Source organism: Catharus ustulatus, chromosome 9 (genome assembly GCF_009819885.2).
Source record: "Catharus ustulatus isolate bCatUst1 chromosome 9, bCatUst1.pri.v2, whole genome shotgun sequence".
Classification (NCBI taxonomy): Eukaryota; Metazoa; Chordata; class Aves; order Passeriformes; family Turdidae; genus Catharus; species Catharus ustulatus.
This window is the reverse complement of record NC_046229.1, coordinates 5,855,605-5,872,002: the sequence shown is the minus strand read 5'-3', so window position 1 is coordinate 5,872,002 and position 16,398 is coordinate 5,855,605. Positions and strand designations below refer to the sequence as shown.

General features: G+C 43.6%; 1 protein-coding gene across 3 annotated transcripts in view; it reads right to left on the bottom strand.

The window, feature by feature from the left end:
• The window catches only part of GLIS1 (GLIS family zinc finger 1), a 177,025-nt gene that overhangs the window by 14,843 nt on the left and 145,784 nt on the right, over positions 1 to 16,398 (bottom strand). For 2 of the 3 annotated variants that reach the window (XM_033068046.2, XM_033068048.1), the window contains 3 exons: positions 15,451 to 15,561; positions 12,149 to 12,281; positions 6,894 to 7,044 (listed from right to left, as the gene is read on the bottom strand). In XM_033068046.2, the coding sequence (XP_032923937.1) occupies positions 6,894 to 7,044; positions 12,149 to 12,281; positions 15,451 to 15,561 (395 nt within the window). The remainder of the gene's footprint in view (positions 1 to 6,893; positions 7,045 to 12,148; positions 12,282 to 15,450; positions 15,562 to 16,398) is intronic. The other variant, XM_033068047.1, reaches the window with a different exon arrangement.

Below are 16,398 nucleotides of genomic sequence, written 5' to 3'. Positions count from 1 at the left end.
TCTGAAATTTGGTGAACCTTTGCACTAATCACTGCCAGGTGCCTCTGGTTACGTTTCTGGAATGCAAGGAATCTTTCCCTTCTCTCCCTCTTTCTTCCTTTCTCCTCTTCCCCCCCTCTCCCTGATATATAATAAATCCTGAAACACAGATCACCTTGCTGGGCATCTCTGCATCTCTTACCTTTTCCTGTAAACAATGAGCACCCAAGCTCTGGGGCTGTGACAGGGGGCTGTGACTCCAAGGTACAACAAGGTACTCCAAGGCACAACAAGGTACTCCAAGGTACAACACCACATCTCTGCTTTTCCCAGGAGCATGGCCAGAGGCTCTGTGCCTGCTCTGCTGCAGTGCAGCCTGTGACACACCTGTGTGTGACATCCTGAAAGTAGTGCCGAGGCAATGGCAGCTTTTTTCTGGCTTTTAGACAAATACAAAATACTAATTTTCACTCAGAATGCTGCCCTGGATTTCCTGGATCCAGTTCTGCACCTTCACTCACCCACACTCTGAGTCCACAAGTGCTCAGGTCTAAGGAGTAAGGGAGGCTTCATAAATACTGTGGAGAACACTATCCACAGGAACTTTCATGTGACTGAAGAGCTGCACATCATTTAATTGCTTTAGAATAATTTTAGTGATACCAACAACAGTGATACAAAAGCAATTTCATGTTCAGAATCACAAAGGAGCCCTAAAAGTCCTCTTCTGGTCCACTCAGGGGTTTTCTGTGTGGTCCTGCTCTTGGGCCCAGAGGGGCTTCCTGAAATACTGAAATACTCCTTGTCTGCTCTAACAAACACATGTGCAAGTGTGAGTGGGGCACAGAGCATAACTCGGTGTTTGTCATGCATTTCATCATCCACACAAGCTCACAAAACACACAAACACTTATTCTGTGTCAAGTGAGTATCTCTGCAGTTGTTCTGACCTGAGATGTGCAAATTCTGCAGAGCAGTTCCTCATAGGGATCAGTATGGGAACTGTGCCACTCCAAAGGATGCTTGTATTTATAAGGGTTTGTTTAATAACTCTGAAATGAAGCTGATAATTCCCTACAGTGCAACTCACTACACATGAGGGAGATGTGAAAAATTATTCTTGCTTACAGTCTAGTAGGAAAAGATATTTTGGAGTGAAAGAAAAGCCTTATTAATATGGCCAAAGACAAAACATATTTAAATAAAGAGCAGTGTCTTAGGTTCAAGTGATTGCCAGGAAGTCAATTACAAAGCCATGTAATCAAACACAGAGATTGTCTACTCCAGATTATCTGGCATGTGCTGCATGCTTGACTGATCTATCTTATTTCAGTCATTTAAGGTCATCATTCTCTGGCAAACAGGCAGCAGGGTGGGTTCTGTACACGTACTGATGTCTGCTGTCTTCAGGTTTGCCAGGCAGAACACACTAAATAGTGGGAGATATTAAAATAGAAAAAATACTATTTGTTACACCATGATAAACTCCTATGTTTGGTGTATATGGTTTGCATAAAACTGCAGCAGTTTTGCTTAAAAAACAAAACAAAATTTGGAAAAAAGAGAAAAAACAGCTTTACAGATGTTAAGTGTAAATTTAACTACAGATAAATCCAGTAATGGCTAAAATCATTAATGTAATGCAGAAGAGCACTGGCTGAATCCATCCTAAATGCTTTCTGAGTTACTCTGACCATCTCCTTTAACCTCTCACCTTCTCCTGTAACTCTGATTTCTCACTCACTCTTCCTTGCAGTGTCTCCTCTGGGCAGGCACCACGGCCCTTACTTTGATAGGCACTGGTGGAGGCTCTCTCCTGAGTGTCAGTCCAGCCCTCTCAGAAACTCAAATTAAACACTGGCCCACCTCTTTCTGCTGAAGGACAAACAATATTTATCCCAGGATCCAGCACCAGGTTATTCTTAAAAGCATGTAAGTGTTGAAGTAAGCCTATGCTAATGCTAATTTTGCTTTAAGGGAAGGGGGGAACCTGTATAAGCCTATCTGGACATGATTATGAATGAATTCTGCTCACATTTTCTACAATGAGATAAATGACTTGGGATTTGAAACCAGATGCTTTTAATTACTGATGTTCTTTGTTTTGTGGGGCCCAGTGCCACACCTGTACATTGTTCTTTCTGGACAGATGTACTGATGCCCCTTTTGCGTGCTCAGATCCATAACACTGAGATAAATTATGAAGGGTTCTTGGCTTCCTCCATTGAAAATGTTTTCAGCTGTCAGAGATATCTGTTTCTTGTTACTGGTTTTAGTGCTTTTGAAGGGAAGACTAAACCACTGACTTGTGTATTCTGTTATAAATGAAGAGTATTCTCCAATGGAATCCACAGAGAATGAGGGATGGATCTCCTTGGTCTGTTACAAAATCTGTGTAGGTATTTAGTTCTCCAAAGTACTTTTAGAGAGTAAAAGTTTCTTTCCTACAAAGATCCTAGCAGTGTGTCAGTTCTTACTCCACAGATCTATATAAACTCACAAACTTAATTTAAAAGATTAATAAATAAACAAGATAAACAGGAATCAGACATGAGTGGCTAAGACACCTAATTGTCTCTTAAAGTAATGAGAATTAGCAATACAAATATATTTTCTGACCTGGCCTGGATTGTGGCAGCTCAAGGAGATAACACAGGAAAGAATCTCCCCCATGTAACCAACAAGATTTTATCCTGCTTGTTTAGTTTCAAGTTAAAAATATCAGGGATTTCCAAGCTGGTGTTCCCTGGCTGAGCAGAAGGGAGGCTCTGTGTACCTCGTGTTACTTCATGTAAAAAGAAGTGAAGGACTAAGTTTTAACAGAGAACTCTTTACACTGAAGTATTCCTGTGGTATTTGAAATAACAGGTGCTAAGAAGCAAGCAAACAAAAACTCTGATGTTTAAGCGCCCTGATTAAAATGTCTCTTTTCACTTGATAGTTCTTAAATCCCATTTCTTGTGATTTTCTGTGGGGGTCAGTGTCACTTCAGGGGGGTCTGGCCCCTGGTTTCTGCTGGCTGCAGTTGGCTGGGGAGAAGTCCAGGCAAAGGGAGTTGTGTGAGCCCTTCCCTCTAACCTTGCTTAGAGCTAATCCTTTATATTAAAGGCTCACCAGATTTGGCTCAGAGTCCTCATTAATCACCACCTCTGCACATCACAGATGTCTTAATCCCACTACTTCTCATTCACTGGTGTGTTTACAGAGCAGAAATGACCTGAATTACCACAGAAATATAAAAAAATGGTTTCACTTTCCTTTCCCTTGGAGACACATCACCCTCCCAATCAAGTCATTATTTGTCAGTGCCCCAGCTCCTGTTGGGAACAGAAGTGCAGTTTGTCACAGCAGCACAAGTGACAGAGAGCCTCAGTCACACACACAGGGATCGTGTTCAGGTCCTACAAAGTGACCTTGTTGGGCTACTGCACTAAATTGGTGCAAATCCCAAACTTGGTGCCACCACTCAAACTCACTTAACTTCAGTCAGATCACTTTCATTAAAGCTGATAATTTATCACACTGAATATTCTAAATTGCAATTTACAGAGATAGTCTACAAATAAAACTAAGTGCATTTTTAGATGACTTGGATAATAACAGCTAAAAAAATAGTAGAAAGCAAGCCAAGTGCAACATTCACCCAAGATTTAATACTAAAAGCTGCTTTTCGGTCCTCACTCTGCTACAAATCAAAATTGACTATTTTTGTAATGGGCAAAATGAAACCCAGTTTGACATTATACATGGCAAATGCTGCAAGAAATGCTAAAATAAACCCTTGCTACTTGAAATAAAAAATAAATATACATTTTAACCTGGATCATGCCAAGTCTACTTTCTGCATGCTGAAGTATTTCTCAGCCAACCACTTTTAGCTAAATTAATATCAATATAAGTAGATTTTTTTAGTGTAGCATACACTTCATTCCAGAATTTGAAAAAATGTGCTCCATATTGAATAAAGCCAGTATAAATACATTTGGTAATGAGGTCAGATTTTGTGAGAACATTTTCAAGTGAATTAGATAATTTTGTCAAACTATTTAAATGTCTCAGCAAACCATTTGGGAAAATTGACTGCTGCACTTGGTATTGACTTTGGCAAAGGACAGTGTAACATACGGCTTTTTTTGTTAAAAAAAAAGAAAAAGCCTTTAAATCAAATTCTGAATCTCATGTCAAACTTGAGTAGACTATTTGTATTCTGCCTCATGTAGTTTTTGGCATCTTGCACATTTGATGACTCAGTAATTAGATTTCTTGATAGTAATCACTTGGTTCCTGCCACAGACTGCACGATGTGATCCAGCCTTGTCATGGTCCCGATCCACGGAGCAGGAATTCTGTGTTTGCTCCAACCCCAACGCTGAGACAGCTGACAAACGAGGCCAAAGCCTGTGTGTGTGTGCCAGAGAGCTGCAGAGTGCCCAAGGAGGAGGCAGTGGGAGGGGTTCCCTTCCCTCATCCAGTTCCAGGAGGGATGGCACTGCCACAAGCTGGCCAAGAGGAACAGCTCCGTGATCCAGGGGCTCCAAGCATGCAAGTGTTCAGTGATTTTGCCCAGTTAAATGGATGGCTGATTTAAACAAAACTGTGCTAAATGAAACTCAAGGACTATTAATTAGTTCACACAAAGTTTCTGCACTTGCAATTAAGATGTCATGGGCTGCATTTCAGCAGTCATGAATAATGTAAGCATAAAGCATTAAGTACAGCAGAAGGATCTTGGACTGGGAATGACGATGCTGAATGAAGATTATTTTGAGTTTAGAAAATGGTATTTGAGATGCTGAAAAATTCCAAGTAACTATGTCATGAAACTGGATGCCCTGTTTTAAAATAACTATTCAGAAATACATTCCAGTCTCCATTCCCTGATGTTTGGCTCATGGTTAGGAATCTGTTCTCTGACATTTTGTCATAGGATATTTGGGCAAAGACTTTAGTACATGAGCACTGAGATAAGGAATCAGCACTGTTGTCTCCTCTGAGAAGGAATCTGCACTGCACTAAAGCTGGAATTGGCAGAGACAACTCTGATGGAAACCGTGGTGTGTCTGCAGCAGGAGCTCAGTGAGAGCCCAGCCCACTGCCCAAGGTGCTCCTGCTGGAAGGGAAGTGCTGTGCTCTGGAATGGAGACACCAGGGGCAGGAATGAGAATTCACCTGGGAGCTTCCAACCCCTCAAACTGGAAACTTGTCTGCTGCCCTCACTCTGGTCAGGTCTTTGCTTTCATTTCTTATTAGCAGCACCAGAACACAAAGTGCCTTAGAAACAAATCCACCTTCCTGACAGCCTGCTAAGTCCTTCCCACAGTATATCCTTACTTTATGTCATTCTTGGTTGGGATTTGTTGTCTTAACTCCCCTAGGAACCAACTGCAAGAGGGAACAGCTCAGCAGCACACTGGGAGCAGCCAGAGGGAGGGATCCCACTCCAACAGGCTCAGGCAGTCCCATTCTGCTCACTTTGGAATGTTTGTCTCCATTCCTCCTATGTACTCTACTGCCTTCTCTGCTGCAGAAAACTTCCTATTTATCTGGAGTCATTTCCAGTGCCTCCTGTTGGCCACGACTCTGCCATGGGAATGAGTCTGCCAACAGCTAATACAAGGTCAGGAATGTGGCAGGGAAGGAGTGGGCACAGGCATTTCATGGGACAAGGACAGGATAAATCTATCTATCATACTGGGAGGGGGGACACTGGTACCTGCTACTGGCTGAGGTCAGAACAGAAGGCTGGAAGAGCAGAGGGTACAGAAGCTCAGCCTGCTGCAGAATTCATTCCCCAATTAGGAAAATAAGAAGGACTAGTTTGTTTCTAATTGAATTTCCTCAATCAGACTGTTCTCCAACCACCCCAGGTGTTAATTCCCTTGCTGCATCTCTTCCATGCCACACACATTCTGCCTTCTGTCCTTTGCCTAAAATCCTTCTGGGCTTTCCTTGCCCCATATGAAAGAAGGGAAAGGTCAGTCACTGGACTAGGACAGGAAAACTCTACATTTGATTGCTGTATTTACTAAAGGACACCAACGCATTCCTAGGGAAAGAAAATCCTTTAATCTCTCTGTATCTTAAAGTAAAGCCAAATCAGAGTCCTTTCCCCATCCAAAGTGCTGGGAAGTAAAACTGTAAGTATGAAGTTGAATTTGCATGAGGCCAGGCACCAAAAAAAATCTGAGTAAAAAGGTTAGAGCAGAGTTTTGTGGCTTGCAGAGAGATTCTTTACTGTTGAGAAGATGTTATGAGAGCCTTGAGCAAACGGCACTTTAGAAATATCACATCCTATAGCCATGCAATTGTATCTGTGCTGTAGCAGTGCAATCCATACAGTCAGTGGAATTAAACACTCTCCCTGATTAGGATCTGCCTGGGTCAGCCTGCTGCTGAGAGGTGCATTGCAGCAAACCTTATCAGAGAGCAAGGAAGTGAGAAAGCCGTGGCTCTGACACTGAGTTTTACTAAGGCAAACACAGTCTGATTCCTGAGTGAGTCATAGGTCAGGTTTTACCCTTTGAGAGGTTTCTCATGTTAGCTGAGAAAAGTTCTCTCTGCTTATCCAAACCTACGAGAAGTCATTCAGCAAGAATTAAAAAACAAAATTAAAATCTAAATGTAACTGCATGCTATGAAGAAAAAAATCCCATTGTGTTTTGTCGAAGACAAGGACAAGGCCCTGAACAGCCTGATAATGATGTCCAAGTTTGCCCTGCTCTGCACAGGGCACGGATGACACGACCTTCTGAGGTGCCCTGCAAACTAAATTATTCCATGTTTCTAAAACAAACAAAATTGCTTCGTCTGGGCCTGTGTTTTCTTTTGAACAGCATCCATGTAAAGTAAAATAAACAATTTATCATCCATTATCATGCCAGACACAGGCCCAGCACGTTTCACATCACACATACCCGTCCCTGGCACTCTCCAGCGGCGACTGGTGCTGGTGTGGGCTGGACAGGGCAGAGTCGAGGGGAAGGTGCCTTGAAGGAATGTCGTGAGGAGGAGGCAGCACAGCTGGGGAGGGGCCATTGTGGTTGGTGCTGGATCCACTGTACATGCCTGGGAACACACAGCAGTGGGCAAAACAGAGTAAGCAAGGAAGCATCAGCAGGACCTGGGGAGTCTCCAACTCCATCCCTATCCCCCATCCACCCACAGCCACACAGCAGAGCCCCTGGGGCAGTGAATACCTGTGCCTGAGAGCACTCAGAGCTGTGCTGAGGAACTCTGACATGTGGCTCTCTCCTCTCTGACCCTCCCAGGTGCTCCAGGTGTCCCTGGGCTCTACAGAGCTGTAGAACCCTCCTGGCAGCCACGAGGGCTTGGCAGGACTCCCACCCTGCCTTTCCCAGAGCTGTAAGAGAGAACCTGCAGTGCTCAGGGGATGGAGCTCACACAGCAAAACAGACCATGGTACCCTGGGTTTGCTGTTCACTTCAAACTCTGTAATTTGACTTTCCATTACTAAGCTGCTGGACATCCCAGACCATTTTAAAAATATCACATATTGATACAAATGAAACCCCAATAAATTAAATGCAAAGGGGAACAAGGAGAATTTTTAAATGAGATCATGAAAACAGCATTACTGTATTACTGAATTACTGAAGGAGTGTGTGTGTACCATTTTTGGGGACTTTCCTCTACCATGGCAGCAAGGCACCAAAAGCCAAGTGCCTCCCATAGCCTGAAGCACACCTGTGACTGAGGAAGCTTTGTCCAGGGCTCTTGGATGAAGATATTGAAATTAAGTTTTTTCCTCCCTTCTGAAGAGTGACCATGCACCAAGACAGGCATTGCCTGGGCTCAGGGCCCTCACACTGACACTTGGTGTGAAGGCTGCACTGAGGGCAGGTCTCTGGTGACAGACATCACAGCAGTGCAAGCATGGAGTGTGCAAATGCCACCTGATGGCAGGGGAAAGGGCTGGCTCCTTGTCATGCTCTTCTGGGAAAAGTCTGGTCCTTGTCCTTCTCTTCCCAGTTTTTCTGCTTTTCTCCTCTTCAAGTTTTGCTGACAACACATCTGCCACAGTTCTGTCCCACCCTCCCAGGGAATGTGCACATGGATGAGGACCAGAACTGCCACTCACACTGTGACCTGAAGGCTGTGAGCAGCAAGTGAGCTCTGCCAGCTCCCACAGTGTCCAGCTCTAGAGCACAGAAGCCCCACACTGTCCTCCTGTACCATTCATCTGTTCCTTCTCACTCTGTGCAAGCAGAGCTGCACACCCAGCACAGAGCCAGGTGCCAGCTGTGCTCAGCCCTGTCCTGTGTCCTGTGTCACTGCAGGGCTCAGGACTGAACCTCTCCCAAACCCTTCCAGTGACATGAACAAGCAGAAGGCAACAAGAAAATCCTGAGCTGTGGGGAAAGTGTGACACCTCTGGGGTGGAGAAGCAACATCTGAATGTCAGCATTTGTTTCTGTGTGTGACTGAGGAGCAGAACCACCGAGGCAAGATTCCAGCCACCTTTGTCAGGGGCTACAGATGAGTCAAAAACCCCTCAAGAACAATGAGTCCTCAGCTGCTGACAGATCTAAAGCAACAAAACTGAACCACATCATCTCTGTCTCCAGCTAGACAGAACATTTGTCAACCAGCCACTGAAAACAACTTGCTTTCTGCACTGCACACCAGACAGAGGAGGGTTTAAGAAGTCAGATGTTGCCAGGTGATGCGAGGATTTATTTGTCAAAGCCTCTTCTGGTAACAGTAAGTCAGTAGCAAGGATGGTACACTGTGAAAATGCTTTTCCACTGGTGGCTTCAGTCCATTTCTTAATACAACAGTTTCCACTTCCCTCAGATCCTCCCTGTTCATACATTCATTGTCAGGGTTGAAAGATGAGCCAAATTTGACCTCGACTGTTCAGTGTCATTTTGCACTTCAGCTCTGTTTCCCACACCACCAGTTCAGGTATATTGACAGCACAGCCTGGAGGAAACTGCAGAACCTAAACCAAGCTGTTCATGCTCTAAGGCTCCCACACTGCTGGCCCAGCAGTAACTTGTGAAAAAAGCTCAAAAGCCCTCAAAAAAAGGTTATCTTAGCAGTGTGGTGGCCAGCAAACACACTCCATGTTTTATCTTTCAATCCCACCCCTGAAAAGTTCATCAATGTTTAGGATGTCTCTCTCCTGACCTGTTCCTCGAGGTAATGAGAAATACAGAGTAGCTGAGTACCTACAATCAGCATAACCCTCTAGAGGAGTAAGAAAATGTTTAAAAACCATCCCACAACTCTGTATGGGCAGCAGCTGATCCCAGCACTCAAACCACCACATCAGAAAACCAAATGAAACCAGAATCCCTGTCACCTCCACTTTCTGCCATCCCCAGCCACTCTGCAGAGGAGTTTACCCATCTGTGGAACTGCTGGGGTGGACACCCAGTGCCCACTGCTGGCTTGAAGCGTTTCTAACTGGGGACATCTCCCAGATGAATCTTCTGACTTCCTGATGACACTTTATCTGCTTGGACCTGTGCACTGAGGCTCGTAGGGTTTGTCATCAGAGAGTTCTCTCTCTCCATCTCTGTGCAGCACCACTCATGCGCAGTTTGGCACAGAGTGTCCCTGTCCCCACATTCCCCCTGTGCCTCACCCCAGTCCCTCCCCACGGACAAACAAATCAAGGGAAAGGTAGTTAATAATTCAGTCTCAGTATGATTTTCAGTACTTCCAAATTTTCTTTCCTTTTACAGCTGTTCTTCCCTTTTTTTCACATTGAGCACTAATATTTTGTGTACCTGAAGTGACAGAAAAGCCTTTGGAGCTGCTGTGAATGACTCCTGCAAGTGCAGCCCATGCCAGGCCTGTGCACCTTGGGCCTCTGCACACATTGACCATCTCAGCTTGTAAATGGGAGTCATCAATCAGTATTTTAAATGCCTTGGCCTTTCACCTTAACATCTGTGGCCAAAACAGTGCTCTGAGCATCTGTGACCAGCAGCCTTTCCCCCCTCAGCTTTATGCTGGGAGCAGCAAACAATAATAAAACCCAGAGAAAATGCCTGAGTGGGACCAGAGTGATACAAGCCCTGTCCACAGGCAGAGTTAAATGTGTGCAGCCGTGAAGTATCTTAGTTATGAGGAGGGAAAAAGGAGGAAGAGCTCAGCAAACAATGGGTTTCTCTGACTGCAGAAACATTCCTCTGCTCACTGTCTTACCTGCTTTGAAGTCAGACACAAGGGATGGGGCCTTTTTTAATATTTCATTTTTTCTGTGATAGGTTTTCATCCCTGACATATTTAAAATGTGCTTTAACTTGGAGAAAGACAAAACTGAAATTCTCCAGGAATCCAAGTGATCCCTAAAGCCCAGAGCTCTGCACATTAATAATGTGGTTTCTTTGAAAAAAAATAACACAAAAACCAAGCTCAAAATCCCAAACCATGAATGTTTTCATATTTCAAGTGGAATATGAGGACGGACATCATACACTGTATTTATCCATGTATAGTCTATATACAGTATTATAGCTGATTTCTCAAAAAATATTACCTCAGCTTATTTGAAAGAGCAAATGTGCAATCACTGCAGACTATAGGTGGCAGCAGGAATGTCCTTATGCTTTAATTCTGTAAGGATCAGCACTTTGGTTTATGTGTCTGAAATAATGACAGAGGAACAGTTTTGCCTGTGGATTGTACTGCACATAAGATGAAGAAACTTCTGTTTCATTGCAAAACAGTCTTTGAAATCTTGATTTATTTCTCCCTGGCACTTGTTCATACTGTGCACTGATGGGGTCTCTTATGGAGTGACCTGATGGAACCATCAGGAAAGATTTACAGTTTTTTTACAACATCCTGGTGATGGATCGATATAATCAGCACAGAAATCATATCAGACAAAGCCAGAGTTATGGACAGATAAAATCCTTCATTTCACAAGAGATTCTCTGAAATGACACTGAGAGGTTAGGGATGGTCTGTTTATCTGTGAGCTAATAACTCTTTTCCTGTTTTACTGTTGTCACTTGAAATCTGAGGCTGTTTCTGAGGTTCTGAAGTGCAGCCTGGTCTGAGGAAAATGTCACTGCTCTTTGCTGCCCTGCCTGCAAGCGGGAGCCAAGCCATGCTCCAGCTACACAGGGCTGTCAAAGGACAGCACAGACCAAGTGCTGCCCTCACAGACCTTTTTCAGTGCATGTGGCACTAGAAATTATCCTGAACCCCTCCAGCTTTCTCCCACTTTTCAAGGAGCCACATGAAAGCCCCGAGTGCGGACTCCCAGGGAAAGCACATCAGAATGATGGGCTATTTCCCTTTCTACTCCATTCTGTTACGTTTCAACATTTTAATGCAACTTGAACTAGAAAAGAGGATAGGAGATGTCAAGTAAAATGTATTTTTTGTTTTGAAGATTTGGAGTAACCAAAAAAAGTAGGAGATTTTTGCAGAAGGCAGATTCCAGTTACACTGCTGGCCTTTGGGAGTGCCTCTCTCTGCTGCCTGAACACAGAACCTCAAAATGCACATCCCTGATTCAGGATCCTCTGCTGGGGTTCAAAAACTGTGATCTAAATCTTATTTCCTACAGAAGGGAACAGAAACCTCTTTTTCTCTTCCTATAAAACGTATAGAAGTGTCTAAGGTCCCTGATAAGTGCCAACTTTGTTCAAACCACAAGAATGAAAGGAAATACAGACCAAGAGATTAAGTACTAGAATACATTATTAGAAGGAGGTTTGACATTTCAAATTCAAGTTTTCTCCCCATTCATGTATCACCATATTTTTTGTTATGGTCCAAAGTGCATCATAACACTCAGCCTCATCAGGTTTCCTGCAGCTCCTGAAGAAAACCCTCCTGGCTGGGAGTCTGTGCCAGAGCATCCTCCTGGACTTAGCACAGCTCCTGCACCTGCACTTGCCCAGGCCAAGGATCACTTTGAAAGGAGAACAAATGGATGGAGACAAATTCTCAGCAGGGCTGCTGCCCCCTCCATGAGAAATTAACAGGTGCTATTTCTCTGATTAATTCCAAAAACAAACAAACAAACAAAAAAAAGCAAGGCCTTAGCAAACAACTCACAGAATTATTTCATCTTATTTGTTGGTCTGGATTTTTATCACCTTCCACAGTGACAAATCTTTTCTGTTTTGAATCCTCTGTTATATGACATATTTAGCACCACACTTATTAGAAGTATTCTTACCTGTAATTAAATCATGAGGACCTACAGATCTGGCACACTTCCCATCCAGGATGTGCTGTGAAGATGTGTGGAGCTGTTGGATAGCTAAGCATTCACTGAGTACATCTTGTTCAATATCAGTACAAGACTTTAGCTACAAGAGGAGGATAAAAGAAACATTATGTTGCACAGTAAAACCAAATTATTTTTGTAATTAACTTAATATATCTCCGTAAGGATTATATATTGAAAGAAGAAATGCCATTCTTAGGAACTCAGTGTAATTAAGGATATGTGTAGTACTTGGTACTTGTAATTAGAGATAACTTTGGTTTTCTGAAGGGCACAAATTCAGTGTGCTAATCTTACATCAACAACCATTTGCTTCAGACAATAATGTACCCTGTGTTCCTTCAAACCTTCCTGAGTAATTGAACTGCACATTTTCAGGCTTTCTGCAGTTCCTTGGATTCTGTGGCAAAAGGTTTGCATCAGCCTGTAACTGTGACACTTGGAAAGCCATTTGATAGGAAAGAAAAGCGTTTGTGCTGATCAGATTAGGGCTGGCGGAGCGAGGCGCTGCCAGTGATGTGCAGAGGTACCACTCACGTCTCAGCTGTGCTCCATGGAAATTAAAGCTCTGGCAAAAGGCTCTGAAGCAGACTCTTGAAAACCACAATGTCGATCATATTAAAAACAGCAGGAGAGGAGAATTAAGAAAGAAAAGCATTTCTAATTCTCTTTCAAACATGCTGATGCTGCCAAGCTTTTGTCATAACAGAGTGCTCGCATTACACAAACAGCCATCATATTCTACAGCCATTAATAAATAGTTATTGTCCTTATGGGTACAGCCTCACATACCCATCTCCCCTGGGCCTGGGTATTCTAAATAAAGGGCCAGGCAAACCTTCTCAGAACTCTGCTCTACAGCCATTTGTGGGTTTGAGATAAACATCTGACATTTGGATCACAAAGTGCATCTGCAGCCAATTAAAATACTACTACATTAACAGCTAACTTTCTCCTGTTTTGTTCCTGTAAAGCCTTTCAGAACAACCAAATATCACCACTGCACTAATCCTCTAAGCTAGGAACCAAGTGCTCAAGATTCCTTTGATACAAGTCTAAGCTCAGGCATTTTGTTTTGTATCAGAGATGGCACATTTTGGTAGCATATCTCAACCAGGATATGTTGGCAGAACAGCCTGTTAATTTTTCTTTCTTGGCTAGGTCATTTCCACTCAGAACATTTGGGAAGCTGATACCAATGGACAACTGCTTTTGCTGAGTTATAACCAAAAATGAGCAAGTGAGTATAAACAGTCTTTTCCCTTTTTTTCCTAAATCTGAAATCCAAAGTGGGCTGCTCAGTAACACTGGGATTTACTTAGTTGTGAAAGGTATTGGGGTTTTTTAATCTATTTAAATTAAATACTTGGAGGGGGGTGTCTTGTTTCTTTATCATCCAGGTTTGCTTTGATCCTTTTTAAGAAAGCCTCACCAAAACACACTTTAAATCTGCTGCTTTTTCAGGTGCCTTTTAGCTTGAGGGAAGAAAAGTCACAGGATCAAGTATTCATAAAGTTATCATGGATAAATGAGACAGGAAATCTGAAGATGATTTCAAACCACTGGATGAGTGCAGATTCAGACTGGTCTACCAAATAAGGTGTGGGAAGCAAATTGCTAACATTATTTTAAGATAGATTTGATAAGACTATACAAGGCTGTGTACATGCACACAGGAAAACTCCTCAAGGCAGGAGATTAAGTGATATGAAACCCTGGATATTGATGTCTTGGTGCATCCAAGCAGCCTGAGTTTGCAGCTGGTGTTAACAAATTTGTCCAGGATTGATTCTGTGTTTCAGGCCTCCTGCTGCTGATGCAGGCAGTACTTTGTGCCTTTTAACACAAAGTTTGGATTTGGGGTTTTTTTCCCACCTTGCTCTGTAGAAATGGAATGAGGTCTCAGGAGGGGACAAGGTGTAACAGTGGGGACTGTCCCTAGATGTAAAGAATGGTGACAAGTTGAACAAATGACACCCAGGTTTGGTGTTAGGAAGTCATTCCCTCTTGTTTCTCCAAAGTATGCCAGAAATCACAGGAAGGAAAAATGGGGAAATTCTCTTCTTTGCAATAGGGAGCACAGTTGCTTTCCACAATCTGCTGAGAATTTAATAGAAGAAACCTTCCTGTTGCAAAGATCTTGCAATTGCAGAAGACCCTGGTGCCACAGTCACCCTTTTTCTGTGGCCAATTACTGCCATGGCCCTCTGACTTTTACTCTCATTACACAGAATTAATTACATATAATTAATCAATTACTGTTATGCCATTCTGACTCTGATTACACAGAATTAATTACACAGAATTAATCAATTACTGCCATGGCACTTTGACTCTTACTCTCATTACAAGCTAAAGGTTAATCTAGGGAAGTGTTGGGAATTTTGTGACCTGTGGGACACACATGCAGAGCACATCCTGTGGAACCTTCTAAAGCTGAGAACTGTAGGGAAACCACAAGGTCTGGTAATACAAAACTGGGATGGGAAACCAGGCAGTGGCCAGGATAGATAAAAATTTTAGACTAGACTGATGTGTGCAAGGACTGGATTCCATGGACAGCTGGATGGTGCTGGGCCCGTGAGTCTCCCAGGCACAAAGCTCACCATGCAATCAATGAGTGATGACACAGAATGCAGAGCTGTGGTCACTGATGTGCTGGGAACTGCTGCTCACACTGCACACATCTGGCAGAGAGAAGGGTTACAGGGACAATTAGGGGACACACAGCTGGCCTGGGAAAGGGGACTCTACATTCAAACTGCTGAAAACTCTACAAGAGAAGCAGCAGGAGGGAAGGGCGCATGGCTGACACAAGGACATCTATTCCAAGTCCTCTTTTCTTGCATTTCCATTGTACCCTGGCTTAGTTTCATTTGTGTTTTAGATGATCTGCCAACATGTACTTTAGTAAATACCATCAGCTAGTCCTGATTGGGGAGACTCAGTGATGGACATTTTATGTGAATGACAGCACAATGTAAGCTTGTGTATAAAAGATGAACTGGAAAAGAAACACATGGACAGCAAGCATGGGGCAAACTGAAACTAGAGGGTGGCAGCCTTTGAAAGTACCAATATAAAGTGGGCTGGTTAACAACAGTAATTAAAAATCAGGAAAATCAGCTCCATTTAAGTTTTCTTGCATCATATTGCAGAAAAACTGATCTGAAAATACATGAATTAAAGGTAAACTAAAAATGGCTGCACTGCGGAGCTCTGGGGATGTGCCACTCGTTGCCTGCTCTTACCTTCTTACGCACCTGCTGCTCTTTGGCGGAGTGAGCCTTGACGTGCTTGCGCAGGGAGCTGGGGTCGGTGTAGCGCTTGGAGCAGCCGGGGATCTGGCAGGCGTAGGGCTTCTGGGAATGGAGCAAAGGGACAGCTGTCACACCCCTCTGCCTCTGCTTCTGCCTGCCCCAGCCAGCACAGCCAGTGCTGCAGGACGGGCACACTGAGTGCTCAGCCTGAGCTGTTCCCTCTCTTTGCTGAGTCTCCTCTGAGCTCACAGACCAGCACGGCGCAAACAGAAGTGATTCTGCACTGCACACTGGATATGGTTTACTGGGCTGAGCTAAATGCTAGTGAGGTGGAAATGAATGGGGTTTGAGAGCATTTCTTTATTCCCTAGCCTTTACAGCAAACAAAGTTATCATGGGACCCAGTACAAAGACAGACATTCTGATTTACATAAAATTTACAAGGATTGCAGGGCACTGGGGAGACCCCACCTTGAATCCTGGGTGCAGTTCTGACAAGAAAAGCATTGAGGGGCTGGAGCATATGCAGAGAAGGGCAATGGAGTTGGGGAAGAGTCTGGAGAACAAGGAGTGGCTGAGGGAGTTGGGGGGCTCAGCCTGCAGAAAAGGAGGCTCAGAGGGACTTTCCCAGTGAAGGAAATCCTCACTGAATTCTTCTTGGGGCTATGCCTATTCCAAACAAATGGAACACTGTCTCTGGGTTACAGAACAAACTCTAAATGAAGGTGCAATTGCCACAATGAGCAAAGGCACTTTTTATTAATTAACCACTGGCTTAAATGTCAGCAAAATAGTGCTGCATGGTACAGCTCACAAAGCTTTAAAGTTGAATGGAACATTCTTTTGCCCTCTGTTTTCCTGCCTCATCTATCAGCATTACCTCAGCCTTCTCACTAGGACTAGCAAATCCTTTTGGTGTCTTCTCAAAGGCAGATAACT